Below are 24285 nucleotides of genomic sequence, written 5' to 3' on the forward strand. Positions count from 1 at the left end.
GGGTTAAGGATCCAATGTTGCTGCAGCCGTGGCATATGTCATAGCTGCAGCTCAGATTTGACCCCTGGCCCAGGAACTTCTGTATGCCACAAAAACAAAATATACTGTTTTTATATATTTTTTAAAATGCAGAGAGTACTCCCTGGTGGCTTAGAGGGTTAAGGATCCAGCATTATCACTGCCGTGGCTCTAGTTACTGTTGTGGCATGGGTTCCGTTTCTGGCCTGGTAACTTCCACTTGCCATGGGCACAGCCAAAAAAAAAAAAAAAAAAAATGGATAGAGAAATGAGAACATGGACCGGGGGCCTACCCTGGTGTTGGGGCCAGGGTGTTGAGTATTTAGCCGACCTGAAGGATTAGGAGTTAAGCAGGGAAAGGGCTCTGGGGGAGTTGTTCCAGCAGAGGGTACAACAGCTGGGAGATTGCAGGAAACCCAGAACACTAGGGGATGTGGGGAAGTGGCCAGTGTGGCTGCTAGGCAAGGAGCTGGCCTTGCCTGGGAGCACCAAGGAGTCACAGGAGGGTCACAACCAGAATTCCATCTTTTCTTACGGTTTTTATTTTTTTTATTATAGTTGATTTACAGTGTTCTGTCAATCTATGGTCCAGCAAAGTGACCCAGTCATATATATATATATATCCTTTTTTTCCCATTATCCTCTTTCATGCTCCATCATAGGTGACTAGATATAGTTCCCTGTGCTGTACAGCAGGATCTCATTGGTGAGCCACTCCAAAAGCCATCGTTTGCATGTATTAACCCCAAATTCCCAATCCATCCCCCTACCTCCCTCTCGGCAACCACAAGTCTGTTCTCCATGTCCGTGAGTTTCTTTTCTGCGGAAAGGTTCATTTGTGCCATGTGTTAGATTCCAGATGTGAGTGGTATCATATGGTATTTGTCTTTCTCTTTCTCACTTCCCTTAGTATGAGGGTCTCTAGTTCCATCCATGTTGCTGCCAGAATTCCATCTTTAAGAGGTACCCCTGGCTGCCAGATGGTAGATGTGCAGGGGTCGGGGTGGGGGTGGGGGTCCTTTGTCACCCCCTAGGTGGGCCTCAGAGGCGCGGGAGTCAGACAGTCCAGGGTTTGAGTCGCTTGCCTCCCATCTGGGCGATGCTATAGCCTAATCACCTGGCTTCTCCTAGCCTCCGCGCTTTTGTCTGCAGAATGTAGCTCCCCATGCCCCTCCGTCGGTGCAGAGATTGAAAGGTGACGAGGCCGCCCGTGCCTTGTGCACAGGCGGGAGGCAGGCAGGGCGGCCGTGCGTCTCTACCCCTGACTCCCCGCGGGTGCGGGGCTGCGCGCATGGAGGCTCGCGGGCCTGCAGGTGGAGGAGCCGAGGGAGGATGGCGCTGGGGACGCCAGACTGAGCGTGTCGGAGGCGGAGGGGTGGAGGTGGGCAGCTCGGTGTCAGCCGAACCCGAGGACTGTCACCCAGGGCCGCCTGGGTGTGTTGGAAGGACTGAGGTCCAGCCCGGGGGTCAGGCGAGCAGGTCTGGAGCCAGGCAGCCGGTGTTCAGACGTGGCAGGAGCTCTCGACCAGCTGCATGACCGGGATCGAGGGATGGGTCCGGTCTCTGCCTCCGTCTCGGCGTCTGTAGAGCGAGAGTAATGGTAGCGCCTGTCTCAGGAGCAGGTTGTGAGATGCGCGTGTCATTTAGCACACCGCCTGGTGGTTCTGTGCGCGTGTGTGTGAGTGTGTGTAAAATCACCTGTACTCCTCACATCAACCTCGTGAGGCAGATGTTACGATGCTCGTCTTCATCTGAGCAAATGAAGGCTCCGAGAGGTGAAGAAACCTGCCCCGGGTTATCCGTCTGCTAAGCAGCATCCCGGCTGTTCGGGTTGCTATAGTAAAAAGCCCGGAGACGGGGTGGCTTATTTGTTATAGCACAGGAGGCTGAGAGGGCCGAGATTCAGTGCCGGTGAGCACTGGCTTCCGCTTCATAGACAGCTGTCCTTTCACCGAGTCCTCCTTGGTGGCAAGGCTGAGGGACCTCTCTGGGACCCCTTTATAAGGGCACAAATCTGTCCAGTTCACAGGGGCTCCACCCTCATGACCTGCTCACCTCCCAAGACCCCACCTCTAAGTACGACCGCGTTGAGGATTAGGTCTCCACGTGGGACTTTGGGGCTGGGACACATTCAGACCACACAGGTGGTAATAATAAGAGCTGGCATTTATTGAGCGCTTAATGTGTGCACTGTATATAATTCACTTCCTATAAACCTCATAACGTGCATTTTACAGATGATGAACCTTGAGCACAGAGAGGTAAAGCAACTTGTTCATGTTTGCAGAGCGGGGACGTGCCGTGGCCTGGGCTGAATCCCTGCTGGTCTCGGCCCAGGGAGCTCCCTGAGCACAGGTGGGGTTCAGACGGGGGTTGGACGCTGCAGCCCTGGGGTTCCTTCGCAGGGACCACTGCCAGCCAGATTGACGGGTATTGTTCCTGCAAGCCAGCAGTTTCAAATGAAGGAAGAAGAGGGTCCCCAGGTCCTAAGGCTACACCCATTCCTCAGTGTCACCCTCACCCTTGAGTCTCTCCTCAGCCCCCCATTCCCAGCTGACAAGCCCCAGTTCCCTGACCAGCTCCCCTGTCGTTTTCCCCACAGCACTTAGCATCTCACGGACTATGTTATAATTTTGCTATTGACGGCACTTATTTTCTCCCTTCTTCCACTAAATTGTCAGCTGTGCAAGCAGAGGGACCTTTGTCTGCCCACTAACAGGACACAACCCGACACAGCCGGACACAGCCCGAGCTTAGGAGCAGCACACATAGTAGCTGATCAGTGAGTGTCAGTGAGAGAATGCAGGCGCTGGCTTCTAGCAGGTTCTGTATCCGGTTCTCAGTTGCCATTTATTCTTTCCTCCCGCTGTGCACCTGCTTCTGTGTGAGACCCAGAAGGGAGTGGCTTAGCCCCTGCTCTTGCTCCGGGCCCTGGCACAGGTGGGTGCTGGCCCAGGCGGACCCAGGAGCTGTGAGAGGGAGGCTGCCTGTCTCCTCACTGTCACTGGCCCTCATCTTTTCAGAATCCCCAACGAGGCGAGAACATTCTGTTGAGCTTTACTTTCTCAAGCTTGTTTTACAACAAACTAGATTTTTTAATGTCTGGTGTAAATAGTATTGCGACACTGCGCATACTTTTTCAGTCTGGTTTCTTTGGCTTGTAGTTACAGTGTAGGCCAGTAGAGGGCGGCATCTCTTTGCAACAGCAGCCTCTGAGCAGGACGATTCATGCGCAGGAAACACCCTTGAATACAAATTTGAGGTGAAAAAGAGGAGTTTTAGGAGTTCTCTTGTGGCACAGCGGACTAAGGATCTGGTAGTGTCACTGCAGCAGCTCTGGTCACTGCTGTGGCGCAGGTTTGATCCCTGGCCCAGGACCTTCCACATGCTGCAGGTGCGGTCATACGTGAATGAATGAATAAATAAACAGAAAAGCTGAATCACTATTTTAAAAAGAAAAGAAAAATGGGAGTTCTAGTCACTAATTGACCAGAAGATCTAAAAACTGTGAAAACAGTGTCAGAGAGTGTCAGTAAGCCTTCGAGTAACTTCCCTGTGGCCTCCCACCCCCACCCCCGCTCCCCTCCCCTCATTTTGTTTTCCTCACAGCAGTTACTGCCTTTTAAGTCACCCCGGGACTTCCACATGGAATCAATCCTAAGGCGCGTTCTTCACTTTTACCATCTCTGAAATCCAGGTTTATCCTATAATGGATGGCCTATAATCACTTAATTGGCAGCAAGGTTTTTGTTTTTGTTTTTTTAAATAAATAAAGTAGGAGTTCTCTTGTGGCTCAGTGGGTTAAGGATCCGGCATTGTCACTTCAGTGGCTCAGGTCACTCCTGTGCCGTGGGTTCCCTCCCTGGCCCAGGAATTTCCACATGCCGCAGGTGCAATCAAAAAGAAAAAATAAGGAGTTCCCCTTGTGGCTGAGCAGAAACAAACCTGACTAGGATCCTTGAGGACACAGGTTCTTTCCCTGGCCTTGCTCAGTGGGTTAAGGATCTGGCGTTGCCATGAGCTGTGGTGAAGGTCACAGATGTAGCTCGGATCTGGCGTTGCTGTGGCCGTGGTGTAGGCTGTTGGCGACAGCTCCGATTAGACTCCTAGCCTGGGAACCTCCATGTGCCCCAGGTGTGGCCCTAAAAAGACAACAAAGAGGAAAAAAAAAATAAAAGTAATGATGAGTCTTAGATCGGATGAAATGTGTTTTTGGTTGGTTGTTTTTTTGTCTTTTTAGGGCCCTACCCAGAGCATATGGAGGTTCCCAGGCTAGGGGTCTAATCAGAGCTGTAGCCACCAGCCTACACCAGAGCCACAGCAACGCAGGATCCGAGCCACGTCTGTGACCTACACCACAGCTCACGGCAACGCTGGATCCTTAACTCACTCAGCGAGGCCAGGGATCAAACCTGTGTCCTCATGGTTACTAGTCGGGTTTGTTAACCGCTGAGCCACGACGGGAACTCCTGTGTGGTTGGTTTTTATTTCTTTTATTTTGGTGTGTTTCGTCTGACTAGATCATGAGCTCTGTCAGGGCAGGGAATTTGGGTCGTTCCAATTCACTGGCTCTCTCCTAGTTCTTAGAACAGTGCTTGGCACATAGTTAGTGCTCAGTAAAATGTTTGCTGTGCAGGGTCTCCCAGGAGCCTGGCCTTCTTGCTCTCCTCACTCCCAGCTCTGTTCACTCAGGCGGTCAGCAGATCCTGCCTGAGACCCTCGGCCCCGCCTTGGGCCAGGCCCTGCTCTGTGTGGGGAGGGGCATTGTCCTCCCGTCTCCCTCCCAGAGCCTTGCATCTAACGAGGGAGATTGCGGAGGCAGGGCCACCGAGCTGCAGGCCATGTGACTTGGGTGCACCTGTGCCGGGGGTGGGGACCTGCACTGACCCCACGGGTCCTCCAGGGCTACATGCAGCCACTGAAGCAGCCAGAGAACTCTTTGCTATGCGACCCGTCGCTGGTGGATGAGATTTTCAACCAGATCCCGGAGCTCCTGGAGCACCACGAGCAGTTCCTGGAGCAGGTGCGGCACTGCGTGCAGACCTGGCATGCCCAGCAGAAGGTGGGGGACCTGCTTGTCCAGTCGGTGAGTGGCCCTGCTCTCCATACCACAGCCCCCGCAACTCACCCAGATGCTGGCAAGGAGCTCTCCCCTGGGAGAGCCCAGATGCTGCCAAGGAGCCCTCCTCCCCTCTGGAGACCGACTCTGATCCCTGATCCAGCCCAGAACTTGACCAGACCCTGGCACTGACCCCAGCCCCTGGATTGACCTGAACCTGGATGCCCAGCCCCAGCCAGGCACTGACCTGATCTTGAACCCAACCCCAGCTGCTGGCACTGCCCTGACCCTCCCGAGTCCCAACCCTGAGCTGGCACTGACTGTGACCCGTGACCTCAAACAGATGCTGGTACTGGCCTCAAACCCCGCCTTAACCTGACCCTAAGCAATTGCCCTGATCCTGACCCTGGACTTGGCCTTGTTGACACTGATCTTTTCTACATCAGGCATTTTAATCATAATGGCCATTCGACAGGTATTATGTGAAAAGCATTCTCAACACATTATGCATAAATCGACACCTCTAAGGGAGAAGGTACAGTTGTGCCCAAGTTTAAAGTGGATGACTCGGGCGCGTAGAGAGCAGGTGACCCAATGAAAGTCATAGTTAGGACTGGCCGGGGGAGGGTTTGGCCCCAGGAATCCCGGCTCCTCCGGGGCCCGTGCGCCACCCTGCCCGCTGTCCCTTCCCCCAGGCCAGGCCCTCGCCTTTTTAAGGTCCCACAATAGTGACGGGGACATTAGGAAAGGTACTGTCTTCAAAATTCAGAAAGAACTGCAGCCACAAAACTAATAAATGTCCAACTAAACGTCTGTAAACATAACAGGGTATTTTCTTTAGGGGTTACATTTAGTACCCACTGATACCAGCTTAACTGCGTTTTTAAAATTTCATTTGCATTTTGCTATTTTTCCAGAGTTCCCAAAAAAAGCATGATGATGAGCAATAAATCTTTGCGAAACACAAACTCAGGGCTTACTCAGACCCAAATAAATTGAAGGATAAAACTGTAAAACTCCTTCCAAAAATTTTACTAGCCAAAAAAAAAAAAAAATCCCTCATCTGTTTTGCAGGGATGTGGGTGTGCCTGCATGTGGTTGGAATGCTGGGGGTGGGCTTTGGGCCTAAGGAGGTCTTGGAAGGTCCCTGGTGACCTGGACACCCATGTGACGAGAACCTCGATCTTGCGTGCTGGCTCCTCCATCCATCGCCACCCTTGGTGTCACTCGGTGTATCCCTCTGCCCAGACCTTGATGCTGACCAGGCTCAGGTGTAGAGGCCCTGGTCCCCATGGAGGGGTTGGCACAGGCGCCCTGTCCCCAGGTTGGGGCAGGGGGAACGCTGGGCACTTAGAACCTGGAAACGTGGGCTTGGAGGCCCAGAAGGGGCCAGAAACACCACCACGGGTCACCTAGCCCATCCGGGGTAGCTGAGAAAGGAGTGGGCCATCCCAGCTCCCAGCCAGGGCATCTGATTGAGAACGTGCACGTAGCCAGCCAGCAGCCAGCCAGCCTGTGCCGGCCCTGAGCCAGGCTCTGCCGGGCAGGCTGGGAGCGTCTGTCTCCTTGGAGAGGGAAGCCTTGTCTTGGAAGGTCAGGGGAGGCCAGAGGCTGGGCGGAGTTCCGGGTGGAGCCCCCGTCAGGGCAGGGAGAGCTTCCTGGAGGCGGTGGAACTGGAGCTCAGCCTTAGGGTGAGTGAGATTTGGATGGAGGAAGGGAGTTACGCTGGCAGAGGCCAAGCAGTGGGAACAAGTCCGTGTCACTCAAGACACTGAGGAGGGGAGAGCCTCTTGGACTCGGTGGGGCTGGAAATGCCTGGGCGGAAGGGCGAGAACCCGTTCTGAGCCCACACACACGTACGCACACACACGCGCGCGGATAAGATACACGTGCGCTTGCACACACAGCTAACACACAGTCACACACGTGACGTGTACACACCCCACAGGTGCATATGCCGGGTCCCTTAGGTACCACCTCGCCTCCGGATGGAGGGCGTAGATGCTGGCTCGTGAGTCAGAGGGAACCGAGTCGGGGTGAGGTGGGGCAGGGGGCACTTCGAGGGTCCCCAGCCGCCTCTTCACGCGCAGTTCTCCAAGGACGTCCTGGTCAGCATCTACTCTGCCTACGTCGATAACTTTCTCAACGCAAAGGACGCCGTGCGTGTGGCCAAGGAGGCGAGGCCGGCCTTTCTCAAGTTTCTGGAGGTACCGGGGCCAGGCAGGGGGAGGAGGCCACCCTCGCCGCGCACGGGCCAGCCGCGGGGACCTGCCCCTGGACGTTGCCTTCTTTGCATGTTGCTCCTCACACGGGGGCCTGCCCGCCCTCTTTTGGGGTTTCAGCAAAGCATGCGGGAGAACAAGGAGAAGCAGGCGCTGTCCGACCTCATGATCAAGCCGGTGCAGCGGATCCCACGCTATGAGCTTCTGGTGAAGGTGGGCAAGGCCTGGAGGCATGCGGGGGGCGCGGGCGGGCTCTGAGGGCCCCACCTGGGGGAGCCTGGCGGGAGGGTCGCCCGGGTCAGGTGGGGAAAGCTCTGGAGTTTCCGCAGCCCGCGAGGGGCCCCCGGGGTCTGATCCCACTCCCACCCCAGGACCTCCTAAAGCACACGCCCGAGGACCACCCCGACCATCCCCTCCTGCTGGACGCGCAGCGGAACATCAAGCAGGTGGCCGAACGCATCAACAAGGGCGTGCGGAGCGCCGAGGAGGCCGAGCGGCACGCCCGCGTGCTGCAGGAGATCGAGGCCCACATCGAGGGCATGGAGGACGTGAGTCCCGCGCGCACGCCCGGGGTGCCCCGCAGCCGAGGCTACGTGCCCAGTGTGTTCGTGCCTGTCCTCATCTGTGTCCTCTTCCAAGTCTCTTGCTGGCCACGGATCCCATGGCCCGATGACGTAGCATCGTCATCTGTGTCCTCTGCTCTGTCTCTTGCTGGCCACGGATCCCGTGGCCCAGTGATGTCGCACAGAGAGGGTAGCTGAGAGTTGCCTCCCCTGGCCTGGCCCACGGAGGGGGCCGAGGGGTCCCTGGGGTCCGGGGCGGGATGGGACACTCATAAAGAGCGCTCAGGACACCGCATCTCCTGCTCACAGCTCCAGGCCCCTCTGCGGCGGTTCCTGAGGCAGGAGATTGTCACCGAAGTGGTAAGCAGTGTCCCGCGCCTGCCCTCCTGTCCCCGCCTCTCGGCTTCATTTGCACGCGTGCCCGCGGCTGCCGCCCGTGGGCCTGCTGCTCCTCCGCCCCAGCAGGAGCCCTGGCTCAGGTCCCAACTGTCTCTGCCTCTGGCACGTGGGGCAGTGCCCAGCCTCTCCCTGGGCCTGGCTGTCCCCTGGGGAACGGAGGGCAGGAGGGCGGGCCTCAGTCTTGTGTTGGGCCCCGCAGAAGGCCGTCGGGGGCAAGAAGGACCGGTCCCTCTTCCTGTTCACGGACCTCATCGTCTGCACCACCCTGAAGCGGAAGTCGGGCTCCCTGAGGCGCAGCTCCATGAGCCTGTGAGTGGCCCGGGTGCGGCTGGGGGCCCCGGGCGCGGCTGGGGGCCCCAGGCAGCGGGAGCAGTTGTCTTTCCCGGGGTCCACTGCCCCGCCCTGGCCAGAGCACTTGCGTGGCTCCCCCAGGTACACGGCTGCCAGCGTCATTGACACGGCCAGCAAGTACAAGCTGCTCTGGAAGCTGCCGCTGGAAGACGCGGACATCATCAAAGGTGGGGCTGGCTTGGGCTCGCCGGGGGCCCTGGGTGTTCGGGGGTCTTCCTCTGAGAAGCCCGCCTGGAGGGTTTGCACTGTGGCACAGTTGGCTGGCTGGCTGTCCGCCTGCTTTTCTGCTTCCGGGCCTCACTTTCTCACCCTGTACCAAGGGGCTGGCACGTGGGATCCAGTGTGCGCCCGAGGGCCAGGCCAGGGCCCGTCTGCTAGGCTGGCGCTGGCCTGAGGCGGGGTGGCGCCCACTCGGTGTCAACCACTGGGTCGCTGCAAGAACACACCAAGTGCCTCCCGTTAGCTGACGGCGCCCCGTCCTGGGCCCGCAGTTCTGCGTGGGGGAAACAGGCTTACGTCAGTCCAGGCGCTAGGCTGCTTGGAAGGACCCTTGTGTTGGGGTTGAAACCCTCAGCTGAGGTGGCTTCAAAGAGCCGCTCCTCCTGCCATGTGAGCGCGTGTCCCCCCCGACCTGTGCGTGGCCTCTGCTCACTGCTCTCAGCTCTCTCTGCGTCCTCCGAACTCCTGTGATCCTTTGTGGCCTTTCTCCCTCAGCTCTCGGCTCCAGCTGCTCCAGAAGGCCCAGTTCCCCTTCCTGGGTGGGGTGGTTGTTTTAGGGTGCTGATGGGATGCTGAGGGGCACCTCAGTCCTTGAGCTCACCTGAGGTGGCCGCCAGGGTGAGGGAGGGGCTTGCTCAGCCACCACATGAACCAGGCCTGCCCCACGTGGGCCCCGTGTAGGAATACAAGCTGGTAATTGTGTTGCTCATGATGGGCAGCTCTCCGCACCCGGTCCAGTCAGCTGCTGGCAGAATGAGGCAGGGCCGTAGGGAGGAAAATGTGGCTGCCCGGGTTGGGGGTTGTGGGGGAGTTTCCGTCAGAAGGAGCAGGAAGGACCCTCAGCCCTGGCTTGTCTGGTGCCCCCACTGCTATCTGTTATCCAGGTGGTGTGGGTGCTGAGCCAGCCTGGGGCCAGCTGCTGGGTAGTGGTCAGGTCCAGGATGGGGCCAGAGAGCTGGGCCATCGGCTCTCTGCTCCCTCCTGGGTGGCGGTTTGAGCCCCTGGCTTAGCACGTTTGCCTGCCCGAGGCTCTGCCTGGCCGCCCCCGCCCCCACCCCCCATGGGAAGCCGCATGGCTTGCAGAGCCTCTGCTCTGTGCTTCCTGAGGCTCTTCTGGGGCGTTCACCAAGGGACCGACACTGGGCCAGGTGGCCGTCAACCAGGCCCAGTGCCCTGCTCTCGGGCCTGGGGTTCCTCTCCAAGCTGCCCCTTAACTTCGGGGCTGATGTCAACCTCGGACCTTGAGGTTGACGAGCTCTCGGTTTGTCGGGCTGCTCCCCGCGCCCAGCTGCCAGTTGTGCTGGGGGAGGAGCGTCTGTCTGAGCCTGACCGTGCCTGTCTCCGGGTCTGCCATGGCCTTTGTCTGTCCGCGCTAGGGGCATCCCAAGCCGCCAATCGGGAGAGCATCCAGAAGGCCATCAGCCGCCTAGACGAGGACCTGACCACCGTGGGCCAGATGAGCAAGCTCTCTGACAGCCTGGGCTTCCCCCACCAGGTCCGTGCCCTCCGCCGGGGTTCCCCGACTCTGTCCGAGGGACAGATAACAGCCTTGTCGTCTGCCTGCGCGGGAGGATGTGCCTGTCAGTTATCTGAGGGGGACAGTGCCGCCTCACCCCGTCTGAAGGGAGCAGTGTGTCCAGGATGCCCTGGCTGGGGGCGGGGAGAGGGCCCCTCATGTCTGCGGGGGATCCAGGCTACCTCCTGGCCTAAGCGGGGAAACAGAGTCCCCTGTTTCCTGTCTGAGGGAAGCGGGGGGCTCCCGGGGCAGGAGCAGGCTGTGGGGAGATGCCAGGCCCTGAGGCCAGGCCCTCACCCCTGCAGAGCCTGGACGACGCCCTGCGGGACCTCTCAGCCGCCATGCACCGCGACCTGTCGGAGAAGCAGGCGCTATGCTACGCCCTTTCCTTCCCGCCGACCAAGCTGGAGCTGTGTGCCACTCGGCCTGAGGGCACCGACTCTTTCATCTTCGAGTTCCCGCACCCTGACGCCCGTCTTGGTTTCGAGCAGGCCTTTGATGAGGCCAAGAGGAAACTGGGTAAGTCAGGACCCGGGCTGGTGCCCCCCTCCCGGAACCTCCAGGTAGCGGGCAGCACCTTGCCCTGTCTGTGACATCAGGAGCCAGCAATCTGGGACTGCCATATCCTGTGTTCCGGTCCCCGCTGGTGGGAGAGTGGACTGAGACTTCTGCAGAGAAATGCAGAAGTTGTTCAGGCCCTCCTTGGCAAGGATTCTGTGTACAGGGTCAGCTTAGGGCAGGCGCCTGTTGTGGGAATGGATGGTGGGGACTACCACCTCTCTACCCACTGAAAACACACACACACACACACACACACACACCAGAAACATGACTAGAGTCCATGAGGATGTGGGTTCCATCCCTGGTCCCATTCAGTGGGTTAAGGACCTGGCATTGCCATGAGCTGCGGTGTAGGTTGAACATGTGGCTGGGATCTGGCGTTGCTGTGGCTGTGATGTAGGCTGGTAGCTACAGCTCTAAACTGACCCGTAGCCTGGAACTTCCATATGCTGCGGGTGCCCTAAAAATTAAAAAAAAAAAAAAAAATTAAATAAAAAACAGGCTGGGATCAGGGAAGGCTGTTGATCGGGATCCATGGTTTAGAAGATCCTGGGAGACGTCTGGGCGTTTCTCTCGCAGGTACAGATGGGAAAATTGAGACCGAGGACAGGCAGAGCATAACACACAACCACCTGACTCTCCCTGAAGACACTGCGGGGGGCGGGGGGCGGGGGCGGGCAGTGGGCCTGGTGGGGGCCAGGCGAGGGGGTGCCAAGCAGTGCTGTCCGTCTCTTTCCACCGCAGCGTCCAGCAAAAGCTGTCTAGACCCCGAGTTCCTGAAGGCCATCCCCATCATGAAAACCCGCAGTGGCATGCAGGTGTGTGGCAGCACCTGGGTGCGAGGGGCACATATTCTAAGCCAGCATGTGTTCTCGTGTTTTTGTTCTGCATACAGCACTATGTACGTGTCTTGAACGTTGTGATGGCTCCCTCTGCCTTTGGGTGTACAGCCGTCTGCACAAGCACACAAACACTGCCTATGTGTCCCATGTATGTGGGTATTTTGGTGCATGTATGTATATGTGCTTGTGAACAAACGCTGTACCCTTGATGTGAAAATTTAGGTGCGTGTATGTGTCTGCAAACATGGACAAAAATAACCATCTTTTACGTTTGTTACGCAAATACGGGCATGCCGATCACATCTGGAGTATATGTGTGTCTACGTGTCTTGGAACGTGGCAGGGTTCTCTCCTCATCCATTCCTGTACGTGTGAATGGATGAAGCCTGTGTCACACAGGGATGTGTGTCACGTGTACTGGTGTACTGGGGATCCGTGTGGAGCTGGCTGCAATTCCTCCGTGCACCTTCCCTATGCCTTCCGCAGTTCTCGTGCGCAGCCCCGACCCTGAGCAGCTGCCCCGAGCCCACGCCCGAGGTGTGGGTGTGCAACAGCGACGGCTACGTGGGCCAGGTGTGCCTGCTGAGCCTGCGCGCTGAGCCGGACGTGGAGGCCTGCATCGCCGTCTGCTCCGCCCGCATCCTCTGCATCGGGGCGGTGCCGGGCCTGCAGCGCCGCTGCCTCAGGTGAGGCCTGGGAGGGGGGCGGGGCGGGGCGGGGCGCGCAGAGGCCCCGCCCCGACGTCGTGTGGGCGGGACCTGTGGAGGGGGCGGGGCCTGGCGGTCGTGCGAGGGAAAGGGAGCCGAGGCCGCTCCTGGCGGCTCTCCTTCCACCCCTCTGTCTCGCAGGGAGCGGCCGGCGTCGCTGAGGAACTCCTCCGAGACGGCACCCGAGCCCGCCGGGCCGGAACTGGACGTCGAGGCCGCAGACGAGGAAGGGGCGACGATGGCCGAGCCGGGACCCCAGCCGTGCCTGCACATCTCCATTGCGGGCTCGGGCCTGGAGATGGCGCCAGGCCCCGGCCAGGGTGACCCTCGCCCGGAGTTGGTGCCCTTTGACAGCGACTCGGACGATGAGTCTTCGCCCAGCCCCTCAGGGACCCTGCAGAGCCAGGCCAGCCGGTCCACCATCTCCTCTAGCTTTGGCAGTAAGTGCCCAGCTTCGGGCGTCAGGCAGGGTGGACTGCCTAGAGGAGGGGACAGCCAGCTGGCACTGATGGGTGAGGCGGGACGGGTGTGGGTAGGCAAAGGCAGGGCATCAGTTCTTGGGATGGCAGCACAGAGAGCAGCAGGGTGGGCAAGGTGGGCGGGGGCTATGGCCCCAAGGATCCAGGGGGCAGTGGGCCAGGCTGGATCCTGAGTGCCCTGGAATGGCCTGTCAAGGAAGATGGAGTCGGGGGTGAGGTGGTAGCTCCCTCTGGTCATGACTCTGGATTGGAGGGGGCCAGGCGAGGATGAGGAGCCTGTAGCACCAAGCCGCCAGCCAGCAGAGTTTCTCGGGCTGAACTGAGGGCGAGGCCGGGGAGTGGGGTGAATGGCGGTGGAAGCCCCGGGGCAGTGGCCCAGAGGGGTGCCAGGGGAGAGGGAGGCCTAGGAAGCTGTCAGAGGAGGATGCAGGCGGAGACCTTTGTCTCCGTCAGATGAGGAGACCCCGAGCTCCAAAGAGGCCACGGCAGAGACCACCAGTTCAGAGGAGGAGCAGGAGCCTGGCTTCCTGCCGCTCTCTGGCTCCTTCGGGCCTGGCGGTCGCTGCGGCACCAGCCCAATGGATGGGCGAGCCCTTCACCGCTCCAGCCGTGGCTCCTTCACCCGAGGCAGCCTGGAGGACCTGCTGAGCGTCGACCCCGAGGCCTACCAGAGCTCCGTGTGGCTGGGCACTGAGGATGGCTGGTAGGGCCAGGGGCGGGGCTGGGCCCCTGCTGCCAGAACCCGCTTTGGAAATCACACAGTGTCCTGAAGCAGGAGGGCTGTGGGTCGGACCTCAAGGGGTCTGCCAGCCAGGGCAGCCTCTGGGTGCCACAGGGAGGCTGTGGGACTTCGTACCTTGGGCGGAAGAGATGGTGGCGGGAGCTCCCATCATGGCTCGGCAGTAATGAACCCAGCTAGCATCCGTGAGGATGCGGGTTCCATCCCTGGCCTCCCTCAGTGGGTTGAGGATCTGGCATTGCCGTGAGCTGTGGTGTAGGTCACAGACGAGGCCTGGATCTGGCGTTGCTTCAGCTCTGATTTGACCCCTAGCCTGGGAACTTACATATGCCACAGTGCGGACCTACAGAGACAAAAAAAAAAAGGGAGATGGTGGTGGCAGCAAAGAGGTGGCGGGATGGCTCCGGGCTTGGTGTCACAGGGCACACCCCCGTCCACAGCGTGCACGTGTACCAGTCCTCCGACAGCATCCGCGATCGCAGGAACAGCATGAAGCTCCAGCACGCGGCCTCCGTGACCTGCATCCTGTAAGGCCCCTGGCTGGCTCTTCTGGTTCCAGCCCTTCTCGGCGACACGGGCAGACCGTCTGTTTACCCGGGTCCCCCGCTCTGCGACCCCTCCTTTTGGTGGAGGCTAGAGGCCAAAGGCTGCCCTAGACTGGCTGTGCCTCTCGCACGCCGTGTGACGTTCTGCAAGTCACTGCCCCTTCCTAGACTCAGGTGCCCCTCACCTGGAGAACAGGGTGGGAGGAGCTGACCTTCTGGAACGTGGTCATCCTGTCAGTGGTTCCCCAGGCCCAGGCGATCTGCTCTGGCCTCCCGGAGCCCCTGAGTCCTCTTTTCCTCGCCTAGGTACCTCAATAACCAGGTGTTTGTGTCTCTGGCCAACGGAGAGCTCGTGGCCTACCAAAGAGAGGCAGGTGAGCCCCGCCCCCCTGGAGCCCCTTGCTGGCAGGGAGCTTCCTCCTGAGCAAGGTGGGGCCCGGGGACCACAAGCCTGGCGATGGGACTTGGGGCAATTCCCAGGCCCTCACTGATAAATGAGGTCACTGGCACCTCATTTCAGGGCAGGGCGAGGCTCAAAGGCAATGCTAGATACAGTTTGCTTTTTTCTTTACCCCACTCCCACCCCAGGCCATTTCTGGGACCCCCAGAACTTCAAATCCGTGCCTCTGGGTGCTCAAGGGAGCCCCATCACCAAGATGGTGTCTGTGGGGGGGCGGCTGTGGTGTGGCTGCCAGAACCGAGTCCTTGTCCTGAGCCCAGACACGCTGCAGCTGGAGGTAGGGGGGGCTGGGGGGGAATCGGTGACTTGGGGTGCGCTGGGCCCATGAGAGAGGAGATGAGACCAGGGGCTGTGAAAGCATCCAGCTGAGAGGTCAGGCTTTCCCCTGGCCCCCGTGTCCTTCTCTGGTCCTTGTCTTCTCTCTAGCTGCTGAGGGATACAGGGGGTGCTCCAGGTCCCTTCGGATTCTGTATCCATCCTCCCCCAGTCCTGTCTCTCAGCTCAGGTCCTGTGGTCTCTCAGGGGTGGACAGAGTCCCTTTCTGAGGTCAGCCTTCCTCAGCCCCACCCTGACAGCGAGTCCTAACTTCACTTGCGCGTGGTCAGAGGTTGTCAGCCGGGGTATCCAGGGGTAGCTGGCTCCCTTGATCTCCTGCTCCCTTATCCCGTGGTGGGCTGGCCTGGGAGTTCAGGTGCGGGCCCAGGTCTGACCGACCTGCTAGTGCCCTTCAGCAGGCACCTTTCCCTGCTAGGCCTCCGCTTCCCCAGCTGTCCAGGGTCAGGCCAGTGATTGCTCTTAAGCCCCTTCAAGCTTTGAACTGCTCTGGTCATTAAATCAGTCAAGGTTCGTGGGGAGAGGGCACCTTGATTTTAGTTCCCAAGGCGTCAGTGGGGAGGCTCCAGTGAAGCCGGGGTTTGAGAGGTTAATCACCGCACGGAGGAGCAAGGCTGCCTTTGCTGCCAGTCCGGTGGGCTTTCCGGAGCGGTTCGGTGTGAGTTGGGAGGAGGGAGGGAGGGCTGGGCCGGGCAGGCCTGCCAGTCACCCGTCTGCTCTCTGCCCTGCCCCCCAGCACACGTTCTCCGTGGGGCAGGATTCTAGCCGCAGCGTGGCCTGCATGGTGGACTCCAGCCTGGGCGTGTGGGTGACGTTGAAGGGCAGTGCTCACGTGTGTCTCTACCATCCAGACACCTTTGAGCAGCTGGCAGAGGTCGATGTCACACCTCCCGTGCACAGGATGTTGGCAGGTACTGACCTCCCTCTGCCAGTGCCCTCCCCTTAGAGCCTCTCTGTCCTTGGCCTCGAGGCGGCCGAGCCAGGCCAGGACTCGGCCCCAGCTCTGGTGTGTCTCCCACCCCAGGCTCAGATGCCATCATCCGGCAGCACAAGGCTGCCTGCCTGAGGATCACTGCGCTGCTGGTGTGTGAAGAGCTGCTGTGGGTGGGCACCAGTGCGGGGGTCGTGCTCACCATGCCCACCTCACCCAGTACCGTCAGCTGCCCGCGGGCGCCCCTCAGCCCTGCTGGCCTAGGCCAGGGACACACTGGCCACGTCCGCTTCTTGGCTGCAGTCCAGCTTCCAGACGGCTTCAACCTGCTCTGCCCCACGCCGCCACCTCCCCCAGACACAGGTGGGTCACCCTTGCTGCCCCAACCCAGGGGCACCCGGGCTTTGGGTTTCAGGCTCCCCGCTGTCCCGCCAGAGGAGAATTGGAGGGAGGGACAGTGTAACAGAGCTGGAGGTGGCGCATTTTACAGGAAGTATGCTATAGAGACCTGGAAATAAAATCTCCTACTAGGAGTGTGTGTGTGTGTGTGTGTGTGTGTGTGTGTGTGTGTGTGAGAGAGAGAGAGAAATTCCCCCGAGAGAATGTCCTGAGAGCGAGGGAGTGAACTGTAAGTTAAGAATCGCAGAGTTCCGGCTGTGGCATGACAGAATTGGCAGCATCTCTGCAGCTGGGATGCAGGTTCAGTCTGTGGCCCAGCACAGTGGGTTAAGGATCCGGCGTAGGTGGCAGCTGCAGCTCAGATCTGATCCCTGGCCTGGGAATCCATGTGCCATGGGGCCGCCAAAAAAGAAAAAAAAAAAAAATTTAGAATAAGGCACAGGACGGGGTCTATACCACAGGAAATCAAACAGGACTCGAAACGATGTCTAGGGCAGGAAGTAGAGTCAGGAGGTGATGCCCAGCGCGGAAGCAGAATTTGCACCAGAAATCAGGACGCAGAAGGGCGGATAGGACAGGAAATGGACCGTGAGAACGAGAAAGTGCAGCGTATTAGGCAAGAGACGCATCGAAGTCGCCGTTAGCAAAGTCTTGGCTTCGGCAGGGCCGGAAACCACGTTCCCAAGAGGAAGCGGCTTTGGGCATCAGGCAGGGACGCCTCGGTCAGGAGGCGGCTGGGTCCAGAGAAGACCTAGCTGCCTGACTGGGCAAGGGCTGCTGGGGTGAGCGCAGAGAGGGCCACGGGTGTGCAGGAGTCAGAGAAAGTGCCGTCCGTCCAACCGTCCGTGGCTCTGGGAGGTCGTGCCCCTCCTGCCTGGGAAGTAAGGACCGGGCGGGAAGAGGAAGTCCTGGGCTTCCAGGCGGCGGGACCCCTGCAGGAAGTGCGCCTGTCTTTCTTGCCGTCTTCTGGGCCGGGGTGAGATGGTGTGGCCAGCAGTCACCCCCAGGCTAACAGAGCCTCCCCTCACCCCCAGGCCCCGAGAGGCTGCCCTCCCTGGAGCATCGGGACTCCCCCCGGCACCGAGGCCCTGCCTCGGCCAGGCCCAAAATGCTGGTTATCAGTGGAGGCGACGGCTACGAGGACTTCCGACTCAGCGGCGGGGGCAGCGGCAGCAGCGAGGCCGTGGGCCGAGATGACAGCACGAACCACCTCCTCCTGTGGCGGGTGTGACCCTGTCCGCGGCGGCCCGGGACTCGTCCGCCCGCCTGCCCGCAGCCTGCTTGCCTTTTCCAAGCCCACGCGTGGACTCTGACCAGGAGCGTCTGACCAGGGTCACACCTGTGCCCGCGTGGGCTGCCTCCTGTCCTCGCAGAACCGTGCCTCGTGGGCACCTGCTGGCCAGCCTCTGGCCGCTGCAGTGCGGGTGGGGAGGGGGCACGTGGGCTGCCCAGCACCTCTGACCCTGGAGCTTCTACCAAAGACACGGCCGGGCCTGGACCCCACGGGGCTGGGGAGGGCCATGTGCAATATTGGAGGGTCTTCTGGGGGCAGTGGGAGGGCTGGGGCGTGGAACCCTTTCCCATGTACAGTATTTATGTTCTTTCTAGTGTGTACCTTCCCAAGCACTTATTTATGCAATGACCTGGGCAGGGAGTGGTTTGAGGAAATGACAGAAGGAAGAAAAACCCGACCCTATGGCTGCCCTGGGAGCCCCCCTGGGACCCTCACCAGCCTTCCTGGGGGGTCCCGTCCCCCTCTTGTTACGTACGCACACACTGCATGTTCAGGGCACTCAAACACTGCCTCTTAATGTATTTTCCACGGCCTCGTCCCGACGATGCTGCCCTCCAGTGTCCAGAACCAAGGACCAAGGCCTTTCAGGCTCTGGGAGCAAGGCGATGGCTGTGGGGACAGTGACTCTGTGGGGCCTCCCTGGGCCTTGGCCTCTCGTTGCTCGCGGGCAGTGCCTTTAGTGGTTTCCGGATTTGGGAACACGGGGCCTCGGCCAGGGCTCTCTCCTGGCCTGAGCAGGGAAAGGGCCCTCCCTCTGCTCCCAGTTGCCCCCCAGCCCCTGTGTCTCAGGCACTGGCACGTACGGTCACCTTGGGAGGGTGGGCCTGGGGGCCCCTCACTCTGACCACTGAATCCCTGTCTTCACAGCTCCTCCTGTCAAGGGCGGCCCTTGCAGGAAGGACGCCCACTGCTGAGGGGCCAGATGTGGCCTCTTTGACTGGGGACCCCCCCCCCCGCGCCCCCCAGAATGCAGGAGCCCCTCTGACCCAACCCCGCGCTTCAGCTGCAGCTCCGAAGGTCTGGTGTCAGATGGGGTTTGTTTGGTTCTGTTTTTGTTTGGGTGGGTAGGTCATTGCGGTCTTAGGTTATGTTTCTCTTGCTACCAAAAAGTCATGTATTAACTGTCCTTGGATGATGAAGTTTAAAGAGTCAATAAATAGAAGCACCAAATGCCTCGTCCCCATCGGCAGCTGTGGAGGCCTCCCGCCAGCAACCTCAGCGCTCCCGACACCAGTGGGCAGAAGTGGGACCCAGAGGCCCAGAAGAGAGCTGCGCCGGCGAGCCGGCCCCGGACTGGGCTGCAGTGTCCTTGTCAGGAGAACCGGGGCTCTGTGCGAGTCCAGTGCTTTATAACCAGGGCTGTGCATTAGGCTCTGACAGGTCACGTTGTGAATACAAAGCATCATACGTAAATTACGTGTTCGTGTAAATTCATATTCCCAGGCTGCTCCCCAGCTCCTGAATCAGTGGGTCTGGGATCAGACTTGGGAATCTGAAAATGACACACGCTGTAAAGGGAACCTAGGTGGGGGGGGCCGCCCCCCCCCACGCCCCCCGGGAACCAGTGCTTTCCAGCAGAGCCTCCAAGGCTCGGAGTCTGACAGAGGCCAAGGTAAGCAGGGCGGGAGCCGAGCCTTGTCTGATTTCTGGTCATTAAATCAGACACGAGAAGCCAAGGCCAACAGCACAGGGCCGTTCTTCGCAGGGGCAGAGAGCCCGTGCCACCAGCCACAGCCTCGGGATGCGAGGTCACGGCTTCTGGAAAAGGGCAGGTTGTGCCCCAGCTTCGCCGAACACGTCTGGATGTTTTCCAACCGAAACGATGAAGTCTTTACTGAAGTCGCTTGCTGCCGGGGAGCGCAGCTTCGTGCTTTGCAGGCAGGTGTAGGCGTATCTTGGGCCCGCCGGCCCCTCAGCGCCGTGGGGCACCCGTGGAGCACCTCCCCGTGATCCCAGCTGGGATGGGCTGGCGAGGAGGGGGTTCCAGAAAACAGAGTAGAAGGCTACATTCATGTGGCCTTTATGGTGAAACAAAACGTAGAAGGAGCACAGGCTTTGAAGCTGGACAGAAACCAGCTGTCTATGTGGCTCTGCCACTAACGATGCGACTTTGGATGACTTGTGTCCCCCTCTGAGGCTCACTTCCTCATCTGGGAAACAGACTGCTAGCCCGCCCCACAGGGCTGTTGCCTGGTGTGCAGGGCTTTGGTTTGCAAGGGACAGAGACGTTCTGCCCAGAGATAAAGGGGGCTAATTCGTGGAGACGGAACTGAAGCACTAGCTGGCAGCACCGTCCCCAGATAGCGCTGCCCCCTCTCAAGACCCCTGGCCTCTCCCCCTTGGGTCCCTGGCCCCTCCCTCGCCGCCAGCCAGCTGCCCCAGCGGCCGGATCCTCGGGGTTCTCCCAGCCCCAGGGCTGCAGTAGGAACTGGCCCGGCCCAGCCCACTGCTCCATGGAGGCCACGTCCAGGACGCAGGCGGCCTGTGGAGAGGTGCGCAGCCCGGAGCCGCTCAGCTCTGGGCTGGGAGGTTCTGGGGGGCACAGTTGTTGGCGCCCAGCTGCGGGGAGACCCCCGGAAGGCCTGGCCTTCCTAAAGCAGTGGTTCTCAATCTTGGCTGCACCTTCTGATCCCCTGAGGGGTCCAGGCCACATTCCAGAGCAATTAAAGCAGAATGCTGAGAGAGGGACCCGGATGGCAGTGTTTCTTTAGGCACTCTTTTAGTTGAAGTATAGCATTTGTACAGAAAAGTGCTCAAGTTGTCAGTGGCAGCTGGATGGCTTGTCATGAAGTCAACAAACACGCCATCCCCCAGAAGCTCCTCGCACCCCTCCCCCAGCCTCTCCTTCTTAGGGTAACTGCTACCCTGGCTTCTGACAGCATGGGTTAATTTTGCTGGAGAGGCGAAGAGCCACTGCTTTGTTTTACTCTGTTAGTATTTTTTAATGATGAGGATTCATTTATTTCAGATAAATTCCCTACTAGAACAGTATCTATGTATCGTCTCAAAAAAAATTGGAGTTCCCATCATGTCTCTGGTTAACAAACCCCACTAGCATCCATGAGGACTTGGGTTCGACCCCTGGCCTCACTCAGTGGGTTAAGGATCCGGCGTTGACGTGAGCTGTGGTGTAGGTTGCAGATGTGGCTTGGATCTGATGTGGCTGTGGCTGTGGTGTAGGCCGGCGGCTACAGCTCCGATTCGACCCCTAGCCTGGGAACCTCCATATGCCATGGGAATGGCCCTAAAAGAGACAAAAAAAACTTAGTGAAGTGTAGTTGGTTTACAGTGTTGTGTTAGTTTCTACGATACAGCCCGAGTGACTCCTGTATATTCTTTTTCATTATGTCTTATCACAGGATATTAAACACTCTCCCTGTGCTATACGTTAGGGCCTTATTGTTTATCCATCCTGCATATTTGCGTCTGCTGGTCCCAAAGTCCAGTCCCTTCCCTCCCCCTAGGCCACCACAAGTCTGGAGAAGCACTTCTTTAAAAGGCATGGCCAAGGCTGGCTGCTGGGTGGAGGAAGTGGGGCTTGGGTTTGTTATGAAGGGGCATCAGCCTGAGTCAGGACAAGGAGGGTGGGGGAGCCTGGAGGGAGGGGCTGAGGGTGGGCCCAGCAGGAGCCGGAGGGAAAGAGGAGAAGGCAGGGAAGCCAGAGGGTGAGCACTCCCGGGGGCGGGGGGGGGGGGGGGGGGGAGACCTGTTTTTTGCTCCATCCCCAGGCCACCTGCATTGCCCGACACAGTAGGTGCTCAATAAGGTTTGGTTTTGTTCTTTTAATTTCACGGCCGCACCCGCAGCATAGGGAGGTTCCCAGGCAAGAGGTCGAATCGGGAGCTGTAGCCGCTGGCCTACACCACAGCCACAGCAATGCCGGATCCTTAGCCCACTGAGCGAGGCCAGGGGTGGACCCTTCGTCCTCACGGATACTTGTCAGACCCGTGCCCTCTGAGCCACGACGGGAACTCCGATAAAGATAAATATTTATTGAGTCAAATCTGGAGAATTCAGATGGGACCCTCCTCTAGGTCTCTCTCTCTCTGTCTTTTTTTTGCTTTTTGGCGGCAGGTGCCGGATCCTCAACCCAGGTCAGGGATCGAACCCACGTCCTCATGGAGACCAGTCAGGTTCGTTACCTCTGATCCACCACAGAACTCCCCCCACTAGGTCTTGAAGGTCACAAAACACTGACTCCAGCTCCCATGGACTGAGCGTTGGCTGCAGGCCAGGAGCATGGATCACCTGGTTTCATCGTAAATGGTCCTGGGAGGTGGGAACCATTATTATCCTCGTTTTCAGCTGAGGAAACAGGCTCGGAGAAGTTGAACGCTTTCCTCAAGGTCACCCACCTGCTAAGGAGTAGAGCCTGGATTCACATGTGATCTGTCTGCTCAGGCCTCTGTGTCACAGAAGAGAAGGGCAGCCACGCGGGGTGGCTGGAGGACAGGAGACAGTCTGAGCAGCCAGAGCCACATCCAGTCACCCAGGAGGTGTCTGGCTCCTGTTCCTCTAACCAGCCCTGGGAAAGATGTCCTGGCTTCAGAGGAGGGAGCAGGGGCCCAAAGCCATCTCCTCCAAGGGGGTTTTCTAGGCGTTTCCTCGGGCTGGGGACCAAGGGCAGGGTTTAGCTAGGCACCTGCCTTGCAGGGAAGATGAGGCACAGATAGGGAGAGAGACCTACCTGACCCCACACAGCAGGCAGCGTGGAGGCCGGGGTGGTACAGAGGAGAGCCTGGCAGGAGGCTTTCCTGAGGGCAGAAAATGCCCCCAGTGACCTCTGAGAGTCCTTCACGTCTTTTGCATGCCTGCCAAACACCAAGTCTCTCTCTCTGTCCTCATGGACCTTAAGCCACAGGCTGGGTTGCAGGAAGCAGCAAAGGCAGTGCTATTTTGGGCCCATTATGGCCCATGTAGAGTCCTGCCTGGCAGAGGCCCATGAGGGGCACCCTGAGCTGGATTGGGGTGGGGCGGGGGCAACGTGCAGGCATTGCAGAGAAATCAGGGCAGAGCCCAGAGGCTGGGCTGTGGAGAGGACACGGGCAAACCTTGGGCACGGGAGACCAGAGGAAGCAGATGGGGGGGTTCCAAGCCCAGCAGCCTAGCATAAGCTGGGGCCTTCACGTCGGGTCTCAGGAGATGCTCCCAACGCCCTGGGCAGGTGAACTTGCACCCAGAGAAGGGAAGTCACTACCTGAAGGCCACACAGCCTGACAAGGGCAGAGCTAGGACTTGGCCCCTCCTTGTGCGAGAGCAAAGCCCACCCACGGTGGGATTCCAGACCCGACCTAGGGTCTGGATTTAGAGGCAGACAGCAGCCAGCCCTGCGGCCCAGCAGCCCCAGCTCGGCTCTTGCCCTGCCCAGGCCGAGGCCTACCCTGGCCGTCCAGCCCCAGTTCGCCCTTAGACCAAGCCCACCCTCCCTCAGGCCTAAGGCGCAAACACAGGAGGACAGCCCACCTTCCGAGGTAGAACGTGGCCAGCTCGGGGCTGGCTGAGTGCTGAGCGCAGCTTCGCTCTCGCCGGGGACCCCCACGCTGCACGTTTCGTGTAGCCGGCAGACGGCGCCACTGTGTCTGTTGCCAAGGCTCAGGTCCCCTGCAAACCACCGCTTGTCTCTGATTCTGCCGCCCAGGATTCCCACCGCAGGCAGCCTCCCAGTGGGACGGAAGCCCTCGCCTCTGCGCCTCTGCCTCCGGGTCCCCACAGCTCACTCCCACTTACCGGAGCCTAGTGCTGTGCTGCCTAGGGAGAGGTGTGGGCCTTCTCTGGGCTCGCTTCTCCAGCTGCACCTCAGGGAGGTGGTCTCCGAGCTTAGAGCTTAGGAATTGTAATGCTAAAGTTCCGAGCATCCGAGAGGCCAAGGGTTTTAAAAGCCTGTGATTCTGAGAGTCCTTTGGTCTCGAGCCTGTGGTTCCCCGAGCTCCATAAAAAGCTGATCTAAATCTATCCTGTGGCCACCGCAGCCCCTTCCACGCGGTGGCTAGATGCTCCCAAGCACTTGGGCCGGGGCCCAGCTGCGGCTCGGCGTTTGCGGGAGTCAGAGCTGGCCGGAGATAATAATCAGGCGCCCTCATACCCGGGGCGGGACGGGGTGGGATTTGCGTGGACTGTGGCTCTGGGAGACCTGACTCTACGGAGCTGCAGCCTGAGAGCCCAGAGCTGCCAACCAGTCACCCCAGCGGGACAGGAGGAGCCCTGGCTCCTCCACCCCTATCATTTCTCCTGGCTCTGGGAACTGCTCACCCTTCCACAGGTCGGGCAGAAAGCCTCCTCCCACAGAGAACTGGAATGACCTCCAGGCAACAAGCTTGGCAGCCTCATTATCTGATGGGGAAGCAGAGGTGGGGAGGGATTTGACCAAAGGCTCATGGAGAGCTGGCAGTAGAGACAGGCCTGGACCCTCTGTAAGGACCTCGGATCCACAGCCAGTGCCCCTCGACCAAGAGGCAAGGAGCCCCATTTAGTCTACTGAATGCATGTGAATACCACCGTTTGAGCTCCAGAACTTGTGCCCGGGGCATAGAAGCTCCCCTTACAAAGAAAATATTTACAGGGGGAGTTCCCATTGTGGCTCAGGGATAACGAACCCAACTAGTATCCATGAGGACGTGGGCTCGATTCCTGATCTTGCTCAGTGGGTTA

General features: G+C 59.3%; 1 protein-coding gene and 1 long non-coding RNA gene across 7 annotated transcripts in view; one reads left to right on the forward strand and one right to left on the reverse strand.

Moving 5' to 3' along the window:
• Positions 1-19050, forward strand: part of ARHGEF17 (Rho guanine nucleotide exchange factor 17) — a 59823-nt gene extending 40773 nt beyond the window's left edge. For all 6 annotated transcript variants that reach the window (XM_084975149.1, XM_084975148.1, XM_084975146.1 and 3 more), the window contains 19 exons: positions 4922-5104; positions 7168-7284; positions 7420-7512; positions 7671-7847; positions 8172-8222; positions 8461-8570; positions 8694-8779; positions 10208-10326; positions 10653-10866; positions 11653-11726; positions 12237-12436; positions 12599-12897; positions 13390-13639; positions 14116-14202; positions 14527-14594; positions 14809-14957; positions 15750-15924; positions 16038-16307; positions 17378-19050. In XM_084975149.1, coding sequence (XP_084831275.1) covers positions 4922-5104; positions 7168-7284; positions 7420-7512; positions 7671-7847; positions 8172-8222; positions 8461-8570; positions 8694-8779; positions 10208-10326; positions 10653-10866; positions 11653-11726; positions 12237-12436; positions 12599-12897; positions 13390-13639; positions 14116-14202; positions 14527-14594; positions 14809-14957; positions 15750-15924; positions 16038-16307; positions 17378-17574 — 2919 coding nt within the window. In that variant the 3' untranslated portion in view covers positions 17575-19050. The remainder of the gene's footprint in view (positions 1-4921; positions 5105-7167; positions 7285-7419; positions 7513-7670; positions 7848-8171; positions 8223-8460; positions 8571-8693; positions 8780-10207; positions 10327-10652; positions 10867-11652; positions 11727-12236; positions 12437-12598; positions 12898-13389; positions 13640-14115; positions 14203-14526; positions 14595-14808; positions 14958-15749; positions 15925-16037; positions 16308-17377) is intronic.
• Positions 26-6132, reverse strand: LOC146399710 (uncharacterized). Its single transcript, XR_014814639.1, has 2 exons — positions 4391-6132; positions 26-3997 (listed from the first exon to the last, which is right to left on the reverse strand). It is a non-coding gene; the product is annotated as an uncharacterized LOC146399710 (long non-coding RNA).
• Positions 19051-24285: the final 5235 nt, after the last annotated feature.

The sequence above is a fragment of the Sus scrofa genome, chromosome 9 (genome assembly GCF_054392235.1).
Source record: "Sus scrofa isolate SSC_HxYL_T2T_F1_AM1 chromosome 9, Sscrofa_HxYL_maternal_Yorkshire_Landrace_v2.0, whole genome shotgun sequence".
Classification (NCBI taxonomy): Eukaryota; Metazoa; Chordata; class Mammalia; order Artiodactyla; family Suidae; genus Sus; species Sus scrofa.